The sequence below is a fragment of the Magnolia sinica genome, chromosome 8 (assembly GCF_029962835.1).
Source record: "Magnolia sinica isolate HGM2019 chromosome 8, MsV1, whole genome shotgun sequence".
Classification (NCBI taxonomy): domain Eukaryota; kingdom Viridiplantae; phylum Streptophyta; class Magnoliopsida; order Magnoliales; family Magnoliaceae; genus Magnolia; species Magnolia sinica.
In genome coordinates, this window is record NC_080580.1 from 85009783 (window position 1) to 85032230 (window position 22448).

At 40.3% G+C, this 22448-nt stretch overlaps 1 protein-coding gene across 2 annotated transcripts; it reads left to right on the forward strand.

The window, feature by feature from the left end:
• Positions 1 to 16817: 16817 nt before the first annotated feature.
• Positions 16818 to 18522, forward strand: LOC131253560 (CBL-interacting serine/threonine-protein kinase 14-like). 2 transcript variants are annotated; one of them, XR_009175254.1, is made up of 2 exons: positions 16818 to 18304; positions 18469 to 18522. XR_009175254.1 is itself a non-coding variant. In XM_058254597.1 (1 exon), the coding sequence occupies exon 1, from the start codon at positions 16913 to 16915 to the stop codon at positions 18227 to 18229; it is 1317 nt and encodes a 438-aa protein (XP_058110580.1). In that variant the 5' UTR covers positions 16818 to 16912; the 3' UTR covers positions 18230 to 18396. The 2 variants fall into 2 exon arrangements, 1 of the variants encoding a protein (XP_058110580.1); XM_058254597.1 differs by lacking the exon at positions 18469 to 18522 and having other exon boundaries at positions 16818 to 18396.
• The last annotated feature ends 3926 nt before the right edge of the window (positions 18523 to 22448 follow it).

Consider the following 22448-nt stretch of genomic DNA (forward strand, 5'->3'; position numbering starts at 1 on the left):
CACACTATCATCGAGCAAATATGTGGAACCCATTATTCTGTAACGGTAGTTACGAGGGCTTCTTGGACGTGGATTAGCTATAGCTAAGTCATTCATCCATTTGGAGTGTCATATATATATATATATATATATATATATATATATATATGTATGTTCTTATCATGGTGGGCTAATGGATCTTAAATTGACAATAACTTTTGATTAAGATTGTGTTACAGGGCACACAACCTATCAATCTTTATTAAAACGGGCCATCGAAGGTGAACCGACCCACGTTCTTGTTTGACCGTTTCATATAAAAAACATGGTAAATGATATTTTAGTAAACAATTACTAAAAATAGTAATTTCAAATTTTTTAAGATTTCAATTTTTATTTTTTTTAGAAATAACTTATAATTATGTTAGAACTCTTATAAAAAAAGTTTATTTGGAATTTTATTTTTAAAAAATTAAGTTTTAGAAGAGTTCTAGTAGAATTAGAAATTTTTTTAGAGTTGAAAATTTATTATTTTTGATAATTACGAATTTTGATTTTTATTTTATATTAATAGTATAGCATCTACGTGGATAGGAACATTCAATCGTCTAATTATAAATTTTTAAAAATTTATTTATATTTTTAATTTTTAATTTTTTTTCCGAATAGATTCTAGAAATCTATTCGAGGAGATTAGACAAGTTCGGTGGATTCACTAGCAGGGTCGCTGAATTTAAGGAGCGTCCCTGAAGAGGCAAGTGCGGACGGGCATACAAGTGCCAGATGCAGCCCATGTTCACGTGCGGGGGTTCCATGTGATTGTCCTTGGCTGCTCCTCTCATCTGTGGGGCCCACCTTGACGTATGCGCCTTACATTCACATTCTCCATACGTTTTGAAAGATTCAGATAAAAATCTTAGGTAGTGATTGAATACTCAGCATTTAAAAAATTCCTGGAGGCCTCTAGAATGTTTATTTGCAATCCAATCCGTTGATAAGATCAAAAGACCTGCATGAAGGGACCATATAAATATTATCTTGATCCAAAGCTTTTTTTTCTCCCACAAGAAGGTTTTAATGGTCAATCACCACTTTTCTTTATGGTGTGGTCCATTTGAGAATTAGATCTTCTTCAATGATTGGATAGTTCTATAAAATAATCTGTAAAGACTGATGGACGGCGTGGATGTAAGGAAAATACGTCAAGGTGGGCTCCACAGTCAGCGATCGACCCACCTCGGTGAAAGCCGCGCACAATTTGAATAAAGTGAAATACAGTTCCGTTGATGGATTTTTTTATTTTTTCAGACCGTCCATTTTAACTTATACAGATGTGGGCCACACTGAGTAGACTGGCCTAATGCGTGAGACAGGAATTCTCAAGGATGGCCCACCTAATAAATGGCCAGATCTAGTGAACGTGTACGACATATGCATTTCTCGCCTCGCACCATTCCGCGCACCCTTCATACAGATCTATATGACCTTGTGAACAGGTGGAATGGCACGTAAACATCAGGTGGGCCTTAGGAATGTTTCAACAGTGGCCCTCATTACACCACGGCTTCCTGTGGTGTGGTCCAGTTGAGCTTTGAATCTGATCTGTTAAAATGGATGGACGGCGTGGATAAAACACATACATCACGATGGCCCACAGATACGTAATCCTCGTCCCATTTATACGGTGTAGATTGGGTAGGAGCCGATTCACCATATTTTAGTGCCTCCAGATTTTTTACAATACATGTGGCACATGTGATTAATGATCCGAACCATCAATCACGTGGAATCCACCAAACATTGGCCCATGGTCAAAATTCGTGGGCTGCACTAAAGGAAAAGACGGGTTGAGAAAATACTACTGTTGAAATCTGCCTAAGGTAAGCAGTAACGTTTACATGCCATCCACATGGTTCGTAACTTCATTCTTAGGAAATCGGATTGCGTACCGAGTTGCCCAGTAAGCTCTTATTGTACTTAGTAAACTCAGTTGGGCCCACCTTGAATGTATGTAGTCTATCCAGGCGTCCATTCCTTTTTCCATCTAATTTAAGGGGTTGAGCCCAAAATTGAAGCATATCCAAATATTAAGTAGATCATACCACAAGAAAGAGGGGGGATAATGATCTACACCGTTGAAACCTTGCTAGGCCCCACAGTTATGTTTATTTGTCATCCAAAGTGTTCATAAGATCATACAGACATGGATGAAGGGAAAAAACAAATATAAGCTTGATCCAAAACTTCTGTGGCTCCCAAGAATTTTCAACGGTGGACTTTCAATTCAACTGTTTCCTGTGGTGTGGTCCATTTGAACGTTATATATGCTTCAGTTTTGGTCTCAAGCCCTAAGATTATCCGTTAAAATGGATGGACATAGCGGATAAAATATATAAATCCTGGTGGACCCCATAGAGTTTACTCAGCACGCTAAGTGTAACGAGTTACTCACCATGCAATCTGCACCCTAGATTTGAAGGAAGCGGATTGCGTGGTGAGTAACTCACCATGCTTAGCGTACTGAGTAAACTCTATGATGTCCAGAGATCAAGTGCATCGTACCACCGAAAATAGTGGGGATAATGATTTCCACCGTTAAAACCTTTTTAGGCCCCAGGTGGTGTTTATTTGTCATCCACCCTTTTCATAGATCATACATAAATGGAAGAAAGCAAAACACAAATATAAGCCGATCCAAATTTCTGTAGCCTCAAGAATTTTTCAACGGTTGACATTTAATTCAACTATTTACTGTCGATGTAGAGCGGGTCGCGGCAGTTTCATAGCCAAGATGGATCGAAAAAGGCCCTCGACGACCGAAGTGATCCAGACCATCAAACCTTAAATCGGGCGTATCTTGCAATCCGGAATGAGTTATTTGACGTAAAATATATGATTTTGGGGTAGAACGAGCTACTGAAGCCAACCAACCCCGCTACGTGGAGTTGCGCTGCCCGGATTTGCGAAAAACCCCTGGATCGACGGTCGTTTCCCTGTTTTAATTTCGTTTTTACTATAAATAGTAAGTTTTAGTTTGATTATAACTCTTCATCCGTCGGGCTTTAGGAGTTGCGCCCGATGCGAAAAGAGCTTAGAAAATTTAGGAGAACAACTTGGTGAGGCTAAATAAGACACTTACTATTTTTAGTCGCAAACCTTGCGCACTAGTAGCATCACGACTGTTTATAAATAGTAAGTTTACTATTTATAGTAAGTCGCGGATTCTAGGAGTTTGAGTTGTAGTTTGATTATGATTTCTTTCCCATTGCTTGATACCCTTATTTAAAGGGTTGTGAACTCGATTTTAATCATTTATCAATCAATTTTGAATTTATTAGAATTTATTTCTATTTTCTGCTTTCTTTCCTCGTGGATTCAGAAGTCTCTGTGAGGAGTCAAAAGAAGCTGATTCGGAATAGTTATCCTCGAGGAAGACGGTGCTCGACCTCACGTCCTCTCCTCCATTTCGTGTGGTCCATTTGAACATTGGATATGCCTTGTTTTTTAGTTCAAGCCACTAAAGGAAAAGACGGGTTGAGAAAATACTACTGTTGAAATCTGCCTAAGGTAAGCAGTAACGTTTACATGCCATCCACATGGTTCGTAACTTCATTCTTAGGAAATCGGATTGCGTACCGAGTTGCCCAGTAAGCTCTTATTGTACTTAGTAAACTCAGTTGGGCCCACTTTGAATGTATGTGGTCTATCCAAGCCGTCTATCTGTTTTTCCATCTAATTTAAGGGGTTGATTCCAAAATTTAAGTATATCCAAAGATCAAGTGGATCATACCACAGGAAATAGTGGGGATAATGATTTCCACCGTTGAAACCTTCATAGGCTCCACTGTGATTTTTTTCGGTCATCGAACCTGTTTATATTATCATGTGGACATGAATGAAGGGAAAACACAAATATAAGCTTGAGCCAAAACTTTTGTAGACCCTAAGAATTTTTCAATGGTAAATGTTCAATTCAACTGTTTTCTTTGGTGTGGTCCATTTGAACATTATACATGCTTCATTTTTGAGCTAAAGACTAAAATTATCTAGTAAAACGGATAGACGGAGCAGATAAAATACATAAATCATGATAGACCTCACAGAGTTTACCCATTAGCCAAGTGTAGTGAGTTACTCACTACGCAATCCACTTCCCATTCGTAGGAAAATAACCGCTGTTGGAATCTCTCTGGTGTAAACAGTGATGTTTGTCCATATGGTTCATTATAACGTCATTCGTGGGGGATGAACCAAAAATATAAATATTAGCATAATTCAAAACTTGTGGCCCCATGAATATTTCAACTGTACAGCTACAATTCTCACGTTTTCGGCATACTCTAGTATTAGATCCGGCTCGTATTTGATCCCATGTCCTAAGCTGATCTCACAAAACATACGGAGACGTAGATTCCTTACAAACATCACAGTGAGCCCCAGCTTGGTTTCGAGGGAACTTCCTGGCTTTTACAGGAAATCCGCGTCCGAGTCCATCTCTTAACCCGAACTTGATCATAAATGCGTTGCACGCACCTCGTACGTGCTAATTTCGTGCACGTGTACAGTATCCAATCTGTTCATCAGATACCCCTCAGTGTATATTTAAAACAAAAAAATTAAAAAAAAATAGAGCTGGTCCATTCCTCGGATGGACCATGCATATACCATTCAATCCCTTCCAATCCACCCGGCCAAATGGGCCCTAAAGGTGCTGGAAAAGTGAGTGGCGCGAAAGCGTCTGTTTTTTAGGGAGCGGATTAGGTGAGAGACCCGGGATGGACCCCTGACTGTGGGGCTTACAGTGATGTATGTGCCTTAAATCTACACTGTCAAATATTTTTGAAAGATCATTTTAGAGCAAGATCCCAAAAACGAAGCAGACTCAACACTTAGGTGGACCACACCACTGGAAACAGTTATTATTGACCATTAAAAACTTCTTGTGGGCTAGAAAAATCTTTGGATCAAGATGATATTTGTGTGATCCCTTCATCTAGGTGTTTGTGACCTTATCAACAGGTTGGATGACAAATAGTGGGAATTCAATCACTACCGTTTCATGTGGTGTGGTCAACCTAAGATTTGAGTCAGCTTCGTTTTTGGAATCATGTCCTAAAATGGGCTTTCAAAATAGTTGGATGGTGTGGATTTAAGGAAGATGTGAGCCCCACAATCAGGGGTCCCAACTCCATAGATCCCGGGTCTCACCTAATCCGCTCCCTTTTTTAAGGTGCTCTTTCCTTGAACCTACCTTTCAGCACACGTGAACTGATTGTAGTTCACGTGTAGAGTAACCGCTACAACATAATCATAGAGCCTGTTTGCTTCTGGCAGGTAGAATCAAAGCTCAATTAATAACCGCACGTATTGGCACACGTATCAGCCACTTAAGATCTCAAATATCTATAGATGGTCCCTACCCTGGAATTGTTGCTATTTTACTACTGTAAAATCATTGATAGAATGAACACTAGCTTTGGCAACAATTTGATATAAAAATGTTATCATTATAGTTTTATTATTTATAAATAAAATATAAAAATTAGCAATTAGGCTTGTTTGATTTTTCAATTACATTTATGATAAATGATTGTAAATGAATAATAATTATTTACTTTTGCAATTGTGAGGTCACATCACTTATATTTGATTATAATGATTATTTAGTTATATTGCTTGTTTTACTTATAAATTATTGTAAAATTAGTACTTTATACCATAGAAATGTAACTATTTTAATGTACTTTACCTCCTCTTTTTTTTCTTCTTTTTTTTTAAAAAAAAGTGTATTTGACTCTTTAGTTACAGGTCATAATTTTTGTTCAAACAAGCACATAGAAATGATAATACTAGCTGGTTTACTTTGCATTTCATAGGAATTGGAAATCCAAACATGCCTTAAATATAAATGATGATGGGAGATGAGTAAGACTTACTTGATTTTCCACTTACTATGGTAATTAGGTGGAAATGACTAAGGGTCCTGGTGGTAGACTCTAGGAGTTTCAACGTCAAGGGTTCGAGTACCATAGGTGGTGAAATCGCATTACAGTGTGAGTGTGTGGCAGTGTGTGTGCGTGTTAAAAAATAATAATAATTTTTTTAAAACAAAAGACTGGAAATAACTAACCATTACTTATCTCTTCCAATCATGTGGTGACGTTACTTACATTTTGTTAGAAAGAAGATTTATTCTCGACCATACACACAATAACATCTGAATCAAAAGAAAGAATAAAAAAAAGTCAAGCTACGACATAGAGATTTATGTTATTCGCTTTAGGTACGTCCACAAATTCAAGCCAATCTTCTATGGTCAAAGGCAAAAAAACAAAGAAGATGCTCTCAATACAATGACAACTCTTTCTCTCTACTGACGGAATATATATTATCCTAAATGAACTAAGATTTACATAAAATTTTATATGAAATTATGAAATTATCCTCCAAGCTAGGGGCATAGCCCTTAGATCCCTAAGCAATGAGGTGCTGCCCCCCTGCAACTCCCAACGAGCTTAGCGCGGAGCTCAACCAGCGAAAGTAATAGTTGGATGAGCAATTCACCTTTGATGATCAGGCTCCACATATCTTAATACATTTGACTATCATTGCTTGTTTTACAAAAGAATCATTGAACAAATGAGTTTTTAATGTATAAAAATATAATAAATATAATTTTCTTTATCTGTTTACTTTAAGTGAGTGTTTGAATCGTAAGTTGCTTAAGATAAGCTACTTATTCCACAAGTACCTTATCCTATTTTCCACTTATTAAGAAGGTTAGTATGTTTGGCAAACGATATACTTATCTTCTCCTCTCTTTTGTCTCTTGTGATGCCTTTCTTCAGAAACTTATGAAAGTAGAAAAGCTATATACAAATAAATAACGAAAGTGATTATGCACTTTTAAGTAAATATTATTTATAATTAATCACAAACCAAACTTATCTAAAATAAGTCACTTATTTAGTGCTGTAAGCAGAAAAAGTAACTTATTTGGTGGCACCGAAACGAGCCCTAAATGTGTATTTGACTTCTTTTTCTTTTTTTTTTTTTGTAATTCTCTCTAAACCAAATACCTTGAAAAGATAATAATGACTCATTTACTTTGAATTACACTAGAAGTTAAAAAAAAAAAAAAAAAAAAAAAAAAAAACTAAACACATCCCAAAAGTAATTTATAATATTAGTACATTTCCTTTGCATTACCATAATTAGTGAAACAAACAAGCTTTTTAAAGAATATGAAATTCATTCCATCCATTAGATAAACCATCCTTTGTTTGGCCATGATCACAAAAGGTCAAGCTGATTCAATGCCCAATAAGTTCAAAATTATACAAAAAGCTAGCTCTAAATTTGGTCTAATGGCCCACAAATTAAACTTTTGGATTACAGTGATTTTAAAAATAAAAAAAAATCCTTTCACCCCGATAAGTCACAACAAATGAGTGGATTGAATGGCATATGAACTAACGGTATGTTATCATGAATTTTGAGTTCAAGTGTGAACATGAGGCACGGTACCTAAAGGGCGCGTCAATCTTAAGAAAGTTCTACCCATGTAGCACTATTAATGGTGCCTATAATCCTTTCATCTTGATAGGCTACAACAAATGAATGGATCAGATGTTATATAAACTGTAACACCCTGAAAATCAGAGGTCGTGCATACGCTCGACTCCAGAGTTTCCGGGGTCACTTATAACCAGTTTTCATTAATATGCGATTAATCCAGTCTAAATGCGCATTCTGGAATTTCCTGGAACATGAAGCACAACCACACAAGTCTACTGAAAATCAATTATACCTATATATATACACATGTCCAAAAGAATACAAACGGGCGCATAAGGTGACGCCCAACAAAATCACAAAAAGAATGGCATGTCCCAAGGAATAAAGCTGAGCCGCTGCTCGGCGATCCAACGACCCATCTACTTATCCGACGAGGTCCCGTTCATCAACTGGAAGTAAGGGAACTCGTCTTCCTCCTCGAGGCTCGCATCACCAGGCTCCATGAAATCTGTATCACCTGCATCTATGAACGGGTCTGGTTGGTGTTTTAAAACACCGTCCCAGAGTAGGAGTGAGTGATCAACTCAGTGGGTGCTATTAACCTTAAGTTGCAACAAGCATCAATTATAATAAGAATTTAATGAAAAGCAATCAATCATAAACATCTATTTAGTCTTGTTAATGTGCATGCATGCAGGATGATATGATGTATGCCCTCACCACAACGCTCCCTCGTGTGACAACATCTAACGATCGCCAATGCCAACACTCCCTCAGTGCAACCTCGACTGTCAAGTCGCCAACCTAGCTAATGTCATGCAATAATGATGTTAACCAGGTTCTTAGTTAAGTCCATTAATCCAGCAGATTTGGAAATCTGATACACCCCACGTATCAAATGCCCTGAACTAGTTGCGAGGCCAAGACCCCCCAATGTGTGAGGCCGAGACCCCGCGATCCTTGACCCCGTCGGGTTTTCCCCATCCTCGACTTCAAGCACATGGGGGGTGCTGAATGTGGGGTCCCTCGCGGTCACTACGGGGAGGCGCGTCACCCCAGAGTAGGCCGACAGCTCGGACACCGTGTCTCATTCCACCATGCCCGGCTCACGAGACCGTGGATCAATATTCCATCTGGTATTGATGGGCTACAACGATAATAGGGTATTCCAGTTTCCATACATATGTGAGCAAATAAGGTTAACAACCAGGTGGGTCAGCCAATGGACTAAACCGCACGAGCCCAGGCAAGTATGTGGCGGAACGACGTCGGGTACAAGCGACCCATGTAGCCTAACTACTGTCGCCCACAAGTACTCGCCCAAACCCATGGGTTTAGCCTCAAGGTGGTCCTACCAACGGAACCACCTTCGCTCTCCTTATGTTCCTGACCAACCCAAGGGTAGGAATAGTGACTCATAGCATGCCAACTACTAATGTTACATCAAACATATTCAACACCATGTTCTCATATTGCTCAACATACAATTCAAATTTCTCTAGCAAGCAAACTATTAATAACATGAATAAGGTGTATGTTTGTGGTGTGGGTTGGTGAGGAAGTTAAGCACTTCCTACACCTCAAGGGATCAATTACACAAGAACAATGAATTAACACACTAAGAAGCAACACATATGAGAGAAAAGGAAATCAAACAAACACGAGCATTTAATCATCCATACACTAGATCATGAGAGGCAAGATTTAACATTAAGGAAAACTAAACATGTCATTCCATACAATCCAACAACATACCATTCCTAGGTTCCTCTAGATTCTTCCATACAACATACCAAGCAAACAAAATCATTAAACTTCAACTATAATTGGTGCTATGCCACCTAAGGATAATAGTCCGCACATATGGATCATTGAGATCTTGGAAACGACCTAGGAATGAGGGCTTTTGGGGTCGGACGGCCGGATTCCCTAAAACAACCATTTGCATGTTAGAAATTCATGAAATCCCTTCTCATCACAAGGGTTTTAAGGAAAAATGGGTGATGGGTCTTACCTAGACGATCAACGGGATGAATGAGCGATTGTAGAAGAGAGATTCTTCTTGGAGAAGAGGTAGGGAGTTGTGGGGTTTGATTCTTTAGGCCCCACCTCGATCTAGGGTCCACCTTCACTCCCTTCTTCACTCTCCCTCTCTCTTTCTCCTCCTTTCTCCTCTTTCTCTTCTCCCTTTTCTCTCTTCTTTCCTTCCTTCTCTAGGGCAAATTCGTCTGGGGAGAGGAGTGCCCTAAATGAGGCCCTTTTATAATGCCAGATTTGGTACAAATGGCCCCAAGTGTTAGGTTTTTACTATACTAGACCTATGAGAGGGTCTTTCCAAGCTCTAGGGCCCACTATGGGGTATACAAGTCAATATACACCGTATGATAGCTAGCCCTAATGATGATCTACGTATGGATATGATCGGCCCGCCATTTGGATGCGCCGATCGACAGATATGATAAGAAGTTTGTTCAACGGTCACCGATAGTCGATCAGGGCCGCGGCTATACGGATATGAGCAGGAAAATATCTTTACTCCATGGGTAAAGTTTGGTTGCAAACCGACGGTCCGAAATCCTCAACTTTGCATAAGAGTGGACGACTCAATTCACTTAAGTTCCAACTCATTCCTTTAGGGTATTTGCACTTCTTATGCACTCGTCCTTCAGCTCAAGTTGACCGGTTCTAAACTATACCCAGGTCCGATTCCCGTGATGGACGTCAAGCCCAATGAGATGGACATTATTCTATAGTTTTGGAACTAGTGGTCCACCAACGAGCGGTCTAGAGCTTGTTTGGATAACCGGGGCAGTTCTGGTGGCCCTCTGACCATAAAACTTATAAGATAGGTGCTCTAAAATTTGGGAATGATCAGATATGGGGTTTGGTCGCACGGGTCTGATTCGTGATCAATGGTCACCGTGCCACGATCGGGACCCAGATTTTTGTGGGCGGGTATAGAAAAATACATTAAACCCTCATCGTAAATTATGAAGAAATCTGACGGCTGAAATGTCTTACATTTCAGTTTTATTTACACGTGTCAGATTCTAATTTTGGCATTGGTGGGGCACATTTGGCAAGTGTCAGATTCCACTTCTGGGTGTCCACTGGGTCCATAGTCCGCGATGGTCCCCAAGCCCAATGAGATCTATACTCCCTTGAATTTTTATAATTTTCTGACCTTCCCATGTCGCGGTATAGCCCGCACGGGCTGTCGCTAAGTGTAAACGGTCATCTGGCTTGGAGGCCCGCACCAGGTTCTATTAAGGCTCGTCTGGTCTATTCAATTGAGTTAATCTTATCTAATTTATTTGTAATACCTCACTACGAGTGGCTTAAATGAACGGTCATGTGACAAATCCTACGTGGACGCCCCAGGACACTGTTCTGGTTGGGCGGGACGTTACACTACACCTGATGTTCAAGTGATCGGGCGGATTCATTAGCTTCCTATGGTTGATTAATCAGATTGGTGCGGCTCTTTACTGGTACCACTCCTGAATACACTGACATTGAGTGCTAATGGTTATTAAGTAATATTTGGGTTAATTAAATAAAATTAAAAAAAATAAAAATTGATGGATTTTTAGAAATCCAAAACAGTGAAAATCAAGAATGTTACATAAACCAAGGGTGTATTATCGTGAATTTTGGGTTCGAGGGTGAACATGAGGCAGAGTACCTAATAAGCTTGTTGATCCTAAGAAAGTTCTACCCATGTAGCACTCTATTAATGGTGGGTACCTAGGGTGGTTACCATCAAGTGGTTCATTTGGAAAGTGAGGAATATTTATTTAACTCTACCGGGTCAATTCAACTTGATCAAATTCATCCAAAATTCAACTCCATGATAATTTGCCATTTGTTTAACTCGACAGAGTCACTCAGACCTAATCTTGTGCTTGTGGCCCATCCAAGACTTGAAATTTCATCATTTTCAGGCAAAGCATATATTTCATCAGGCTTATTACAACCATCGCGTCAAATATTACATATGTCACTAATTAAAGATATTAAAGTTGATTTAGTAATTAAATTCAAACCCCTGTAAATATATCATGTATAAATACTTTTGGATTAAAGTTGATTCCCAATCTAGGATGCCAAACACAATAAGAGGATTTCAATTCCAGGGGGTTCTAAATCCACACTCCCAAATAGGCCCTTAGGGCCTGTTTGGCCGATCGGATTAGAAGGGACTATGAGGGATGGGATGAATTTTAAGGTAATGATGGTGGTGTTAGTGGATTGGTTTAAGATCCATGGGATTGCTATATCCCGGGACAAGTTGGGGAGGTCTGTTTGGGTTGTTTGCAATATCCCGGGATGATGGGAGTGAAGGTGTTTGGAGGCGGCATGAGATTGGACTAATCCACTGGGGCAAAACTACCTTGCCATTCAAAATCAAAGATGCTTTAGATCTCAATATAAAAATCCTCAGCTTGCAACAACTATAAACTTTATTACATTTCCTCCATCAAAAAAAAAAAAAGATGGGGCGATTTTTCTCATCAGAGGTTAGGTGTTTTTTAATATTTTGACGCAAAAACAAAACGCCTCAAATCCCCTTATTTTTCTGCTCTATCAGCTGAGAAAAACTAGAAACCGAGAACTTTATCATATGTATATATTTTTAATTCGAAACTTTCTCTTTCCTTTTTATTTTTAATTTTTTTCTAATACAAAAGATTCTCAACTTCAGGCCTAAAATGGCAGAATCGGCGACTCTTTTCCTCATTTAACCCAAAAAACATAGCTGAAAAAGCATCGGCAACTGCAATTTCTTGAACTCCAAAGCGATGCGGATATAGAGAAAGAAAAAGAAAAGAGGTAAAGGTGAGGAGAGGATTTTGATTTTTAGATCAAAGGTGAGAGAGAGAGAGAGAGAGAGAGAGAGAGAGAGAGAGAGCAAAGGTAAGGGATGAGATTAGGAGGGATTTCGCAATCCCTCCATATCCTCCTAAGATCTGGACGATGGAACTGGCATGACTAAAATCCATCGCCATCCAAATAGGCAAGGGATGGGATTAAGAGGGATTTTATGATCCCATCCCTCCTAATCCCACTCAATCCGCCTAGCCAAACAGGCACTAAGAGATTTGGAGAGGTTTGAGAGGATTTCAAATCCCTTGGTATGTTTGGCACCATAAGTAAATAGGAATTTCTAATCCCCTTAAGAGAAGGGAGTTGAAATTTACGGTGAAAGCTTAGATTACATCTAAAATCCTTCCAAGAGTTGTATGTGTCACTAGACTATTAATATATGGGCACATGGCGGATATCTCAAAACAATTAGATTATCAATTACATCACTATAAATACTTTAATACAATGATTTACGCCATCCAAACATTGTCCATGTAAATCAATGGTTAAAAGTCATTGGTTAGTCGCTCGGATGTGATTTTGTGCTTGTGGCTCATTCAAGACTTGGAATTTCAACATTTTCAAATAAAGTATATATTTCAACAGGCTTATTACAACCATTGTGTCAAACATTACATATCTACACTAATTAGAGATATTAAAATTGATTTAGTAATTAAATTCAAAACCCTGTAAATATATTACACATAACTAATTTTGGATTACTAGGGATTCTGAATCTAGGGGAGATTTCAAATCCAGGGGATTTCAAATCCAATGGGTTCCAAATCCATGCTCCCAAATAGATCCTCTCGGTTTATAAACTAAAAATACTCAACTCTTGCCTAGGTCAACTAAACTTGAGATTTCCACAAGGGTCAAAAAATAAATAAATAAATAATTGACCTGATGATGACTCAATGAACCTCATAAAAAACTTAATATAAAAAAACTAACAAAATTACCTAAAAGAACTCAAATCAATTCGGCAAGATTCAATATTATATATATCTTTTAAATATTAAGTATTGTTAAAGTCATTTAATATAGGTTAATACATCATTGTTTCTTAGCTTATAATTTTAAAGCAAGTGGCCATTTGACATGGTTTCGAAGCATAAGATTGAATATTCAAATTTCAATGGATCATTCAGAAGGCCTCACCACTGTTCTAATGCCACACAAGGTCAGCAGATAAAATCCTCTTCCCATATCCTGTCAGAATGGTGGGACCCAACAAAATTATACATAGAACATTAATGTGGGTGGCCCACAAAATTATTCATAGAACATTAATGTGTGGTCCACCTAACCATTAATTCTTCACATGCATGTAGTCCACCTAATGAGCATACTGGCATGGTATTTCGACCAGCCATCTTCAAAGTCATCCTAACCTCATGAATGGCTCAGATCTCACACACGTTTGCTACAAATCACTTCCCCAGTCAATCCTTAGGCCAGGGGACTACCTTTCAATATCACTAGAAATGAATAAAACTTTTGTGTAACCCCGGATTACAGGGTGTTCTTATGATAGATTCAAAACTCAAGTGGGCCACACCACAATACACATTGGTATTTAAATGCCCACCGCTCAACTCTTTGGAAGGAATGATATTTTCGGAAGCGGATTGGCTTGTGTACCTTACACCAGCTATATAGCTGGTGTACGTACGATGTCATGCGAAGACGAGCACGGACGCTCCTCGAGCTCCGAGTTGTGCGAACGTTTCAAAGCAGATCAAAGTTACATGGACCCCACAGTGATGTATTTATTATATCTACACCGTTCATCTATTTCATGGATGTGGCTGATTTCTGAGCCTTAGGCCTAATGTGAGCTGAAACATTTGATTGTAGGAGTGGATTTCACATACACATCATGGTGGGGCCCACCCAAGCCCACAAGACTTTGCTCGTACATAAGGTCTCCTGTGGTCTGGTTCACAAGAGGATATATATATATATATATATATATATATATATATATATATATATATATATATATATATATATATATATATATATATATATATATATATATATATTGATCCCTAAGAATAAATGAATAGTGTAGATGGCGCGACCCACTTGATGAAGGTTAGGCCCATTGGTGCAGCCGATTTGACATTCACTTGGCCCATTGGTGTGGCCAATTTGATATACATGAAGCCCATTCGACTCGGCCCATTTGAATTGGCCCAATTGATTCAAGTGTAAGGTACACCTAAGTGTGTACACGAACTTAGCTATCTTCAGTTAGCTCGCTCGACTCGACTTGAAAAAGCTCAATTCGACTCGATTCAAAGCTGAATTCGAGCCGAATCGAGTTGATTTTTTGAGCTGAAAATGAGTTTGAGCCGAGTTCGAGCAGGTTGTAGCTTGACTCGACTCGGATAGAATCCAACTCAAATCCAGCTCGAACTCGGTGACTCGGTTACTTTGCCATTGATGTTGCTCACCAACTGTTTGATAAAATGACACAATGAAATGTGGCTGGTGGTAAGGAAGGTTTGTACATGAAACAAATATCTTTTTTGTCTTTGTTTTTTTTGAATTTTTATGTTCCTTAAAAGGCATTTGATAGAATATCTGTAAAACCATTGTCTCTGTTGGTAAAACAGTGGAATTTTGAAGTTATAGTTCAGGTGTTTGTGGAAATGCTTCAATGGCAAACTCGACTCGATCTTGGCTCGAGCTCAGCTCGAGTTGCGACCGAATTGAGCCGAGCTGGCCAATCAGGCTCAAGGACCAAGCCGAGCCTATTTCAAGGTGAAGTCAACCAGTGTTCAAGCCGAGTCAAGCCCAGGCCAGCTCGACCCAGTTGGACTCAATGTACACCCCTGGGTACACCCGCCAATCCGCTTCCCAAATAAATGTAGAGGTGGCCACCCAAGATTTTAATAGTGGGCGTACAATTACATGTATTTCCGTAGCATCCGTGGCTTGAGTTTTCATTCTACCTTAAGATGAGCTGACAAGGCTGATGGATGGAGAGGATGCCAAAGGATTCCTATCATTAGAAACTGCGGTGATTGAATGTTGAACGTTAAAAGCTTTCTAGGGTCTACTGTAATGTTTATTTGTCATCCAAACTGTGCATAAGGTCACACATGCATTGATCCAAAATAATTTTAATAGCAGGCATTTAATCTCCACTGTTTCTTGTGGTGTGGTCCACCTGATATTTAAATCTACTTCATTTACGGGATCATGCCCTAATATGACATGAAAAAACCGATGGCCTGCTTAGATATACAACCCATACATTAAGGTGGGCCCACTGTTATGCCTGGCCGAGTCCGCTCCGGATGTCACGAGGAATTGTAGTGGCCCTGAAAAGCTTGAGTGGGGTTACAGGAAAATCATGGGGAATTGGCAACCCCTGGGCATTTGGGAACGTGCATCTTCATCAGCACCTATGCAAAAGTGGGCCCTAGCAAGGATAGTGATGTAGAGCCGGTCGCAGATAATTTTACGGCCGAGATGGACTAGAAAGTGATCCGGACCGTCATTATCTTAAATAAGGCGTATCTCGCGTTCTGGAATGAATTATTCTATATACCATGTATGATTTTAGGACAGGATGCTACTTTAACCTGCTATGCCGGGTTGCAGGCCGAATTTGTTAAATACCATCATATCTATGGTAGTAAGTTTTAGTTTGGATATAACTCAAATGGTAGTAAGTTTTAGTTTGGATATAACTCTTTTGGGCCCTTGGAGATGCGTCCAATTCGAAAAGAAATATTCGTACGGAGTCAAGAGGTGAAGAGTAAGACGGTGTTCAACCTCACGTCCTTCCTGTAGTCCAATTCGAAAAGTGTACCCTTTGTCGTTCCTACTTTTAAAACTACTCGTTGATGGCATTATCATGGTCCACCCAGGATGGGATGCAACAGATCAACGGCCTGGATTTCAATTACAGAATGCAATTACGTGGGTCCCGTTATCATGTCCAGACGTGTACGCTACCATTCTCACACGGCATTCACGCAAAATAAAAGTAAAAAATTTCAAACGCGCGCGAAGATCTCATTCTCATACACGCCAGTGTCAGAAAACGACGAGGGTTTCCTGCTCCTGCAGAGCCTTTCGCAGAGTCATTTCCAGCGCAGATGCTTATGTGGGGCCCAACGTGAAGTTCCTGTAAAAAGCAGATGGACGGGTTGGATTTCTCCCCCCACCTCACGGTGGGCCCCACCTAGCATCCCATCGCAGGAACTTCGAGCTAAGCCTTTCGCAGGACACCGCGTCCGAGTAAAACGACTCTCAACAGAAGTTTCTCCAACCACTCAAAACCCAGCACGTGTGCACCGGCCGCAGGAAACCCGAGATTCAACTCCCGCAAGTCCATCACAGACACGTGTACAGCCAGGATTCTCTGCCGTGTTTTGTGGGAAAACGAACGGTCTTCTCCTCCAACAGTTCCTCTCTATAAATACACCTCAGCCCCTGAAAATCCAGAAAGCATTCCAATTTCCAACTCATCCATCACAGAAAAGAAAACCAAACGCAAAAGGCTCATACGCTCGTATCTCCAATGCCGGAGATCGAGCCAGATCCCGGCGAGACATCGTCGGCGGCGAAGGTCATCTTCGGAAAGTATGAGCTTGGGAAGCTCCTCGGCTGTGGGGCCTTCGCCAAGGTTTACCACGCCAGGACCGTCCGATCTGGGCAAAGCGTCGCCATCAAGATCATCAGCAAGCAGAAGGTCCTGAAATCTGGCCTAATGGCGAATATCATGCGGGAAATCTCTATCATGCGCCGGTTGCGCCACCCGCACATCGTCAAGCTCTACGAGGTCCTCGCCACACGTACGAAGATATACTTCGTGATGGAGTACGTGAAGGGTGGCGAGCTGTTCGGGAAGGTCGCAAAGGGGCGGTTTAGCGAGGATCTCAGCCGACGGTATTTCCAGCAGCTGATCTCGGCCGTCGGATTCTGTCACTCCCGTGGCGTCTTTCACAGGGATCTGAAACCGGAGAACCTCCTCCTCGACGAGAACGCTGTCCTGAAGGTATCGGATTTCGGCCTCAGCGCTATTTCGGATCAGATCCGAAACGACGGGCTGCTACACACGCTCTGCGGGACACCGGCTTATGTAGCCCCCGAGATTCTGGCCAAGAAGGGGTATGACGGAACAAAAGTCGATATATGGTCCTGCGGCGTTATTCTCTTCGTCTTGAATGCGGGCTACCTTCCTTTCAATGATCCTAACCTCATGGTCATGTACCGGAAGATCTACAAGGGCGATTTCCGCTGCCCGAGGTGGACCTCACCCGACATGAAGCGGATGCTGTACCGCCTCCTGGACACGAATCCCGAGACCCGGATCACCGTCGATGAGATCCTGCGGGACCCCTGGTTCCGGAAGGGCTTCGAGGAGGAGAAATTCAAATTCCATGAGGAGGATTTCGGTATCGGCTGCTACAAACCGGATCTCGATAAGGATGACCGAAACGCTACGGTCCTGAACGCCTTCGACATCATATCGTTCTCGTCCGGCTTCGATTTATCGGGCCTGTTCAGCGAGTCCGATAAATCCGTTCCTGACTCGGACCGGTTCGTAACGGCCAAGTCGGAAGAGAGGATAATGGCGAAACTGGAGGAGGTTGCGAGGGAGGAACGGCTGGTGGTGCGGAAGAAGAAGGAATGGAGGGTCGTGATGGAGGGACAGAACGGTAATTTGGTTATCGGCGTGGAGGTTTACCGGCTAACGGGTGAGCTGTCGGTCGTGGAGATGAGGAGGGTAGGAGGGGACGTACGGGCGTACGGGGAGTTTTGGAGGGAGAAGCTACGGCCGGGGTTAAGCGCCTTGGTATACAACCCGAGTCAGCCGGTTGCCGGTAACGCTTGACCGAACATTTAACGGCCTGCCGTTTATTTGTCAGATTTGCCTCGCTGTGGACTTGGGATCCGGCGTGTTCCCGGCGTTGCGTCAGATGTCGCTTATATTATTAAAATTATGGTGTCTTTTTATACATATGGAATAACGGACAATCGTATATACGTACAAATTTTTTATACCGGGTATTTTTGTATTTTACCTGGTATTTTTTTTTTTCTCCTTTCTTAATTGTAAATACTCTTTTTCAGAAACAAGAAGACCCGTTTTGCCCCTGAAAGAAGTGTCACGTGCGGGACGTGATCTGATAGGGAGCTCTTAGATCATATAGAAATCCATCTCGACCTTACACGTGGCACCAGATCTTGCTTGTGCAACTTGTTGTTCCAATCTACTGGGGCCCCAATGATGGGGCATTTTCATCTGATCAGTGGCCCACAAACAAAGGGAAGCTGGATTGTCTGTGCCCTATGTTGTCAGAATCTCTGTGGGGCCCACAGATGCCGTGATAAATCCACTCCGTCCATCAGTTTTGCAAGACCCCAATAGAACTGGGGCAACAAAAGTATTGTATATATTTTGCGGCTAAACCTCTCTTGGGAGGTGGATTTGGATCACTCCTTAATTGAAAGTGTTTGACACCTTAGATTTCATACTCCCTGCAAATGTATTTACATTTTGAATTTAATTACTAAATTAATTTTTAATATTTTTTGACGAAATATACGACATGATAGTTATAAGAAGCACAATGAAATATATACTTTGTCCAAAAATGATGAAATTTGAAGTCGTTTATCAACCATAACAACAATTTATAACAGTTGATTTACATGGACAATATTTGAATACAATAGATTATCAAATTAAAATTGATATTCTAATAGTTTTGGGATATCATCAGTGCGCCATATGCTTAATAAATTAACAGCCAAACGACACACATGTTACATATGTAACGCTAGAAAGGATTTTACATGTAATCCAAGCGTCGACCTTGTTTTAAACTCCCTCGTCTTGGAGGACAGTTCTCACTATTGTTTGGTGTGGCCCACCTGGGTAAACTGATGAACCAAGTGGATTTGTCACAGACATGTCTATAAAAATTTATGCGAAGAAAGAGTACATAAAATTAATGACTTAGGTTTGGCCACTCGTGTTGGGGCCCACTAGAACGATGGACCAGATTTACAGCATGCCTAACCATGTGACATGTGGGCGGAGATCTCCATCACATGGGTCATCCATGTGATGTAAAGGACATTAGACCTATTCCTAATCAAGATGGTTTGAAAAAAGCTCAGACCAAAGCGAATGTAATCTATCAAATCCGAGCCTAATCTCAAGCGAGGCGTGATGTAATTAACCCCTATGTACTATAAATCAACTATGACTTTTGATCAAAAATAAATTATGGGACACATGACTTATAAACTTTGACTGAAATTTTGTTATAGGTCTAAATAATGTGAGAAAATAACTCCTTAATTTTCAAGTATCTTATTATTCAAAAAATTTACTATTTTTAATAAATTTTAAATTAAATATAACTTTTTATTCTTAAAATTTTAGTATTTGAAGTATTTTTAGAGTTTGATTCTTATTATTATACTAAGAATCATCTTATATAATTAGATTTTAACTTTTATTTTTAGTAAATTTCACTATGTAAAAATTTTTAATTTTTTTAAAAAAAATTAAAACTCTTAATTAAAATTTTATTTTATTATTTAAAGTTTTATAATTTTGATCAAAAAAGAGATTTCAATAAATTATTTGGAATTTTTTTAATTCTTGAATTTGAGAACCATTTATGCCATGTGAATTGAAGGTCTCACGGGAGAAAGACAGTCATCTTTCTGCGTCTACGGTGGACCACCAGCATGTGCATCAAGTCCAGATTGTGTATTTGATGGAAAGAAGTTAGATGGTGAGCTACATCATCAACCAGCAAAAAGCAATCTATCCATCAAATGGTTGGAGGTGGCTCATAGATTCGACGTTGGAGGTTGCTGAGCCATCCGACGGTCGAGATGAGACTAGATCATCACTGTATTTATGACATTGATTAGCAAAATGGTGAGGATGTTTTCGTCATACTCAGATTAGTTGGAGAACATGAAACGGTAAACATCTTGCCTCGAAGGGTTGTTCTTGCGTCCGTCGCGATTTAGCATCCTGCATGTAGCACCACTGAGGTGGGGCCCACACGATGTTATGGTCGATGATCATAGTAAAAAAGTAAGCTGATTAGATGATTGGAACCATCGTTATCTGTGGAGAAATTTAGAAGATAGAAAAGGAAGATTTTCAATGGCTCTTATTCAACTCTGAAAATCAAAGTTCAGGATGATGACTGAAGAACGGTTACAATCTTGTGGATTATCTGTTGTATTAAGGATAATATGAACGGTTCAAATCATCGGACCATCTCTACATGTGGGCCCCACTGATCAGGGAGACGTGATGGATTCTGCGTCCCGACAAACCACCGAATTTAATTTGCGACGAACGATGGACTATTCACCGCAGGCCCGGGCTGCAATGATTTCTTCTACCCTAAGTTTTGTGGGCCCATGATGTATGGGTTATATCAATTGCGTTCATCCGTTTCAGAAGTTCATTGTCGGGCATGAGCCCAAACACGAGGCAGAAGTGGACCACACCACAAGAAAACAGTGGAGATTTAACGCCTACCGTTGAAACAGAAGTTTTGGATCAAGATTATATATATATATATATATATATATATATATATTTCCGTTCATCCAGATCAGAATCGCCTTATGAATGGATTAGATGTTAAAAAAAATAAATAAATAAAACAGTGGGCCCTATGACGGTTTCAACGATTGCCGGGAAGAATCCTAAGCTCTGTGTGGTGCGTTATATGTACCCTGTCCATCGCTTTCGCCAGCTGGCATGAGTTCAAACAAGGACAATTGGAGTTCATCCGAAAGAGTTTCCCGCTTTTGTCGCTGTTGCTTTTGCAACACACGATCAAGCATCTGTCCTCACTCCCCCACCCCCACATGCTTAGTATTATAATGATCAAAACCGTTCATTTTCGTAATCTTCACCGTATGGTCTACCTTAATGAAATTTGCCTATTATGTCTGTGGAAGGATCTAGAACAATGAAAAAGAAAATTTCAACGGTTCCCATTCAACTCTAACGATCTAAGGTGAGGATTTATTTTGAAAACATATATTATCGATGTGGGTCCCAGAGAGTGGCAACAAAGCTACATCCTCAGTCGCGATGGATACAAAACGCACTCCCGTGGAAGCGTCATAATTACCTACAGAAAAAGTGATGGAATTCTCAGGCGATTCGCGCATGGAGATATTGAAGATGTTGTCTGACATACACGTTCCCACGTTTCACACATGTGCTAGTTCATTCATTGGTGAAAAAACATGGAGAGCGACTCATCAGGTGGGCGAAACTTCTACTTTCAGCATGGACGGTTGATTTTTTTTTTTCTCTCAGTCCACGTCTATTCACCTGATGAGTGAAGCAGATTTCTTTTTGGGCCAGGCCTCACCAATTACCGGACCCGATGTCACACAAGTATGCCACGTCAGCACATGTTCAGTGAATTGCGTTCTCAATTTCAACTCGCGCGAATCCCCTAACCAGTTGTCAAAACTGGTATTATTTCGTAAGCGGATTTCGTCCGACCCCTAGTTGGACCTTTAAGCGTCCGACCGGTCTGTGTGGGGCCCACCATAGTGTATGTATTTATCCACACCGTCCATATCTTTTTTCCAGATCATATTAGTATATGGATCCAAAATTTAGTATACAACGCTCTAGTTGACCACAAAAGAGATGATTCTTGCATTTAATGCAACCCAAGCTTAGTATTTTATGTGGTCTACTACAGCCTAATTTTTGGGCCCATTCACTATCATGATCTTAGAAAATGTATGGACGGAATGGATAAACAGATAAATCACGGTGGACCCCACAAAGATCTGGTCGGACACTTGAAGGTTCGATCGGTCACTTCCCTTTTATCAAATGAATAAAATACCCCTAATAATTTGAATAGCTGTCCACAATGCTCCTACCTGCTAGCTGCGTTTGGACACTTGGAAATTCCAATCGACTGATCTATGCCGTCCATTAGGTCCATCACATATTTAGGGACTACCATGCAAAAACACACTGCCTTGGCAGACGATTCTAACCATCAGATCAAATGGTCTAGTGATCAAGATTTACA

Coding starts and splice junctions, on each gene's coding strand:
- LOC131253560 (XM_058254597.1), top strand. CDS start 16,913: ATGCCGGAGATCGAGCCAGATCCCGGCGAGACATCGTCGGCGGCGAAG.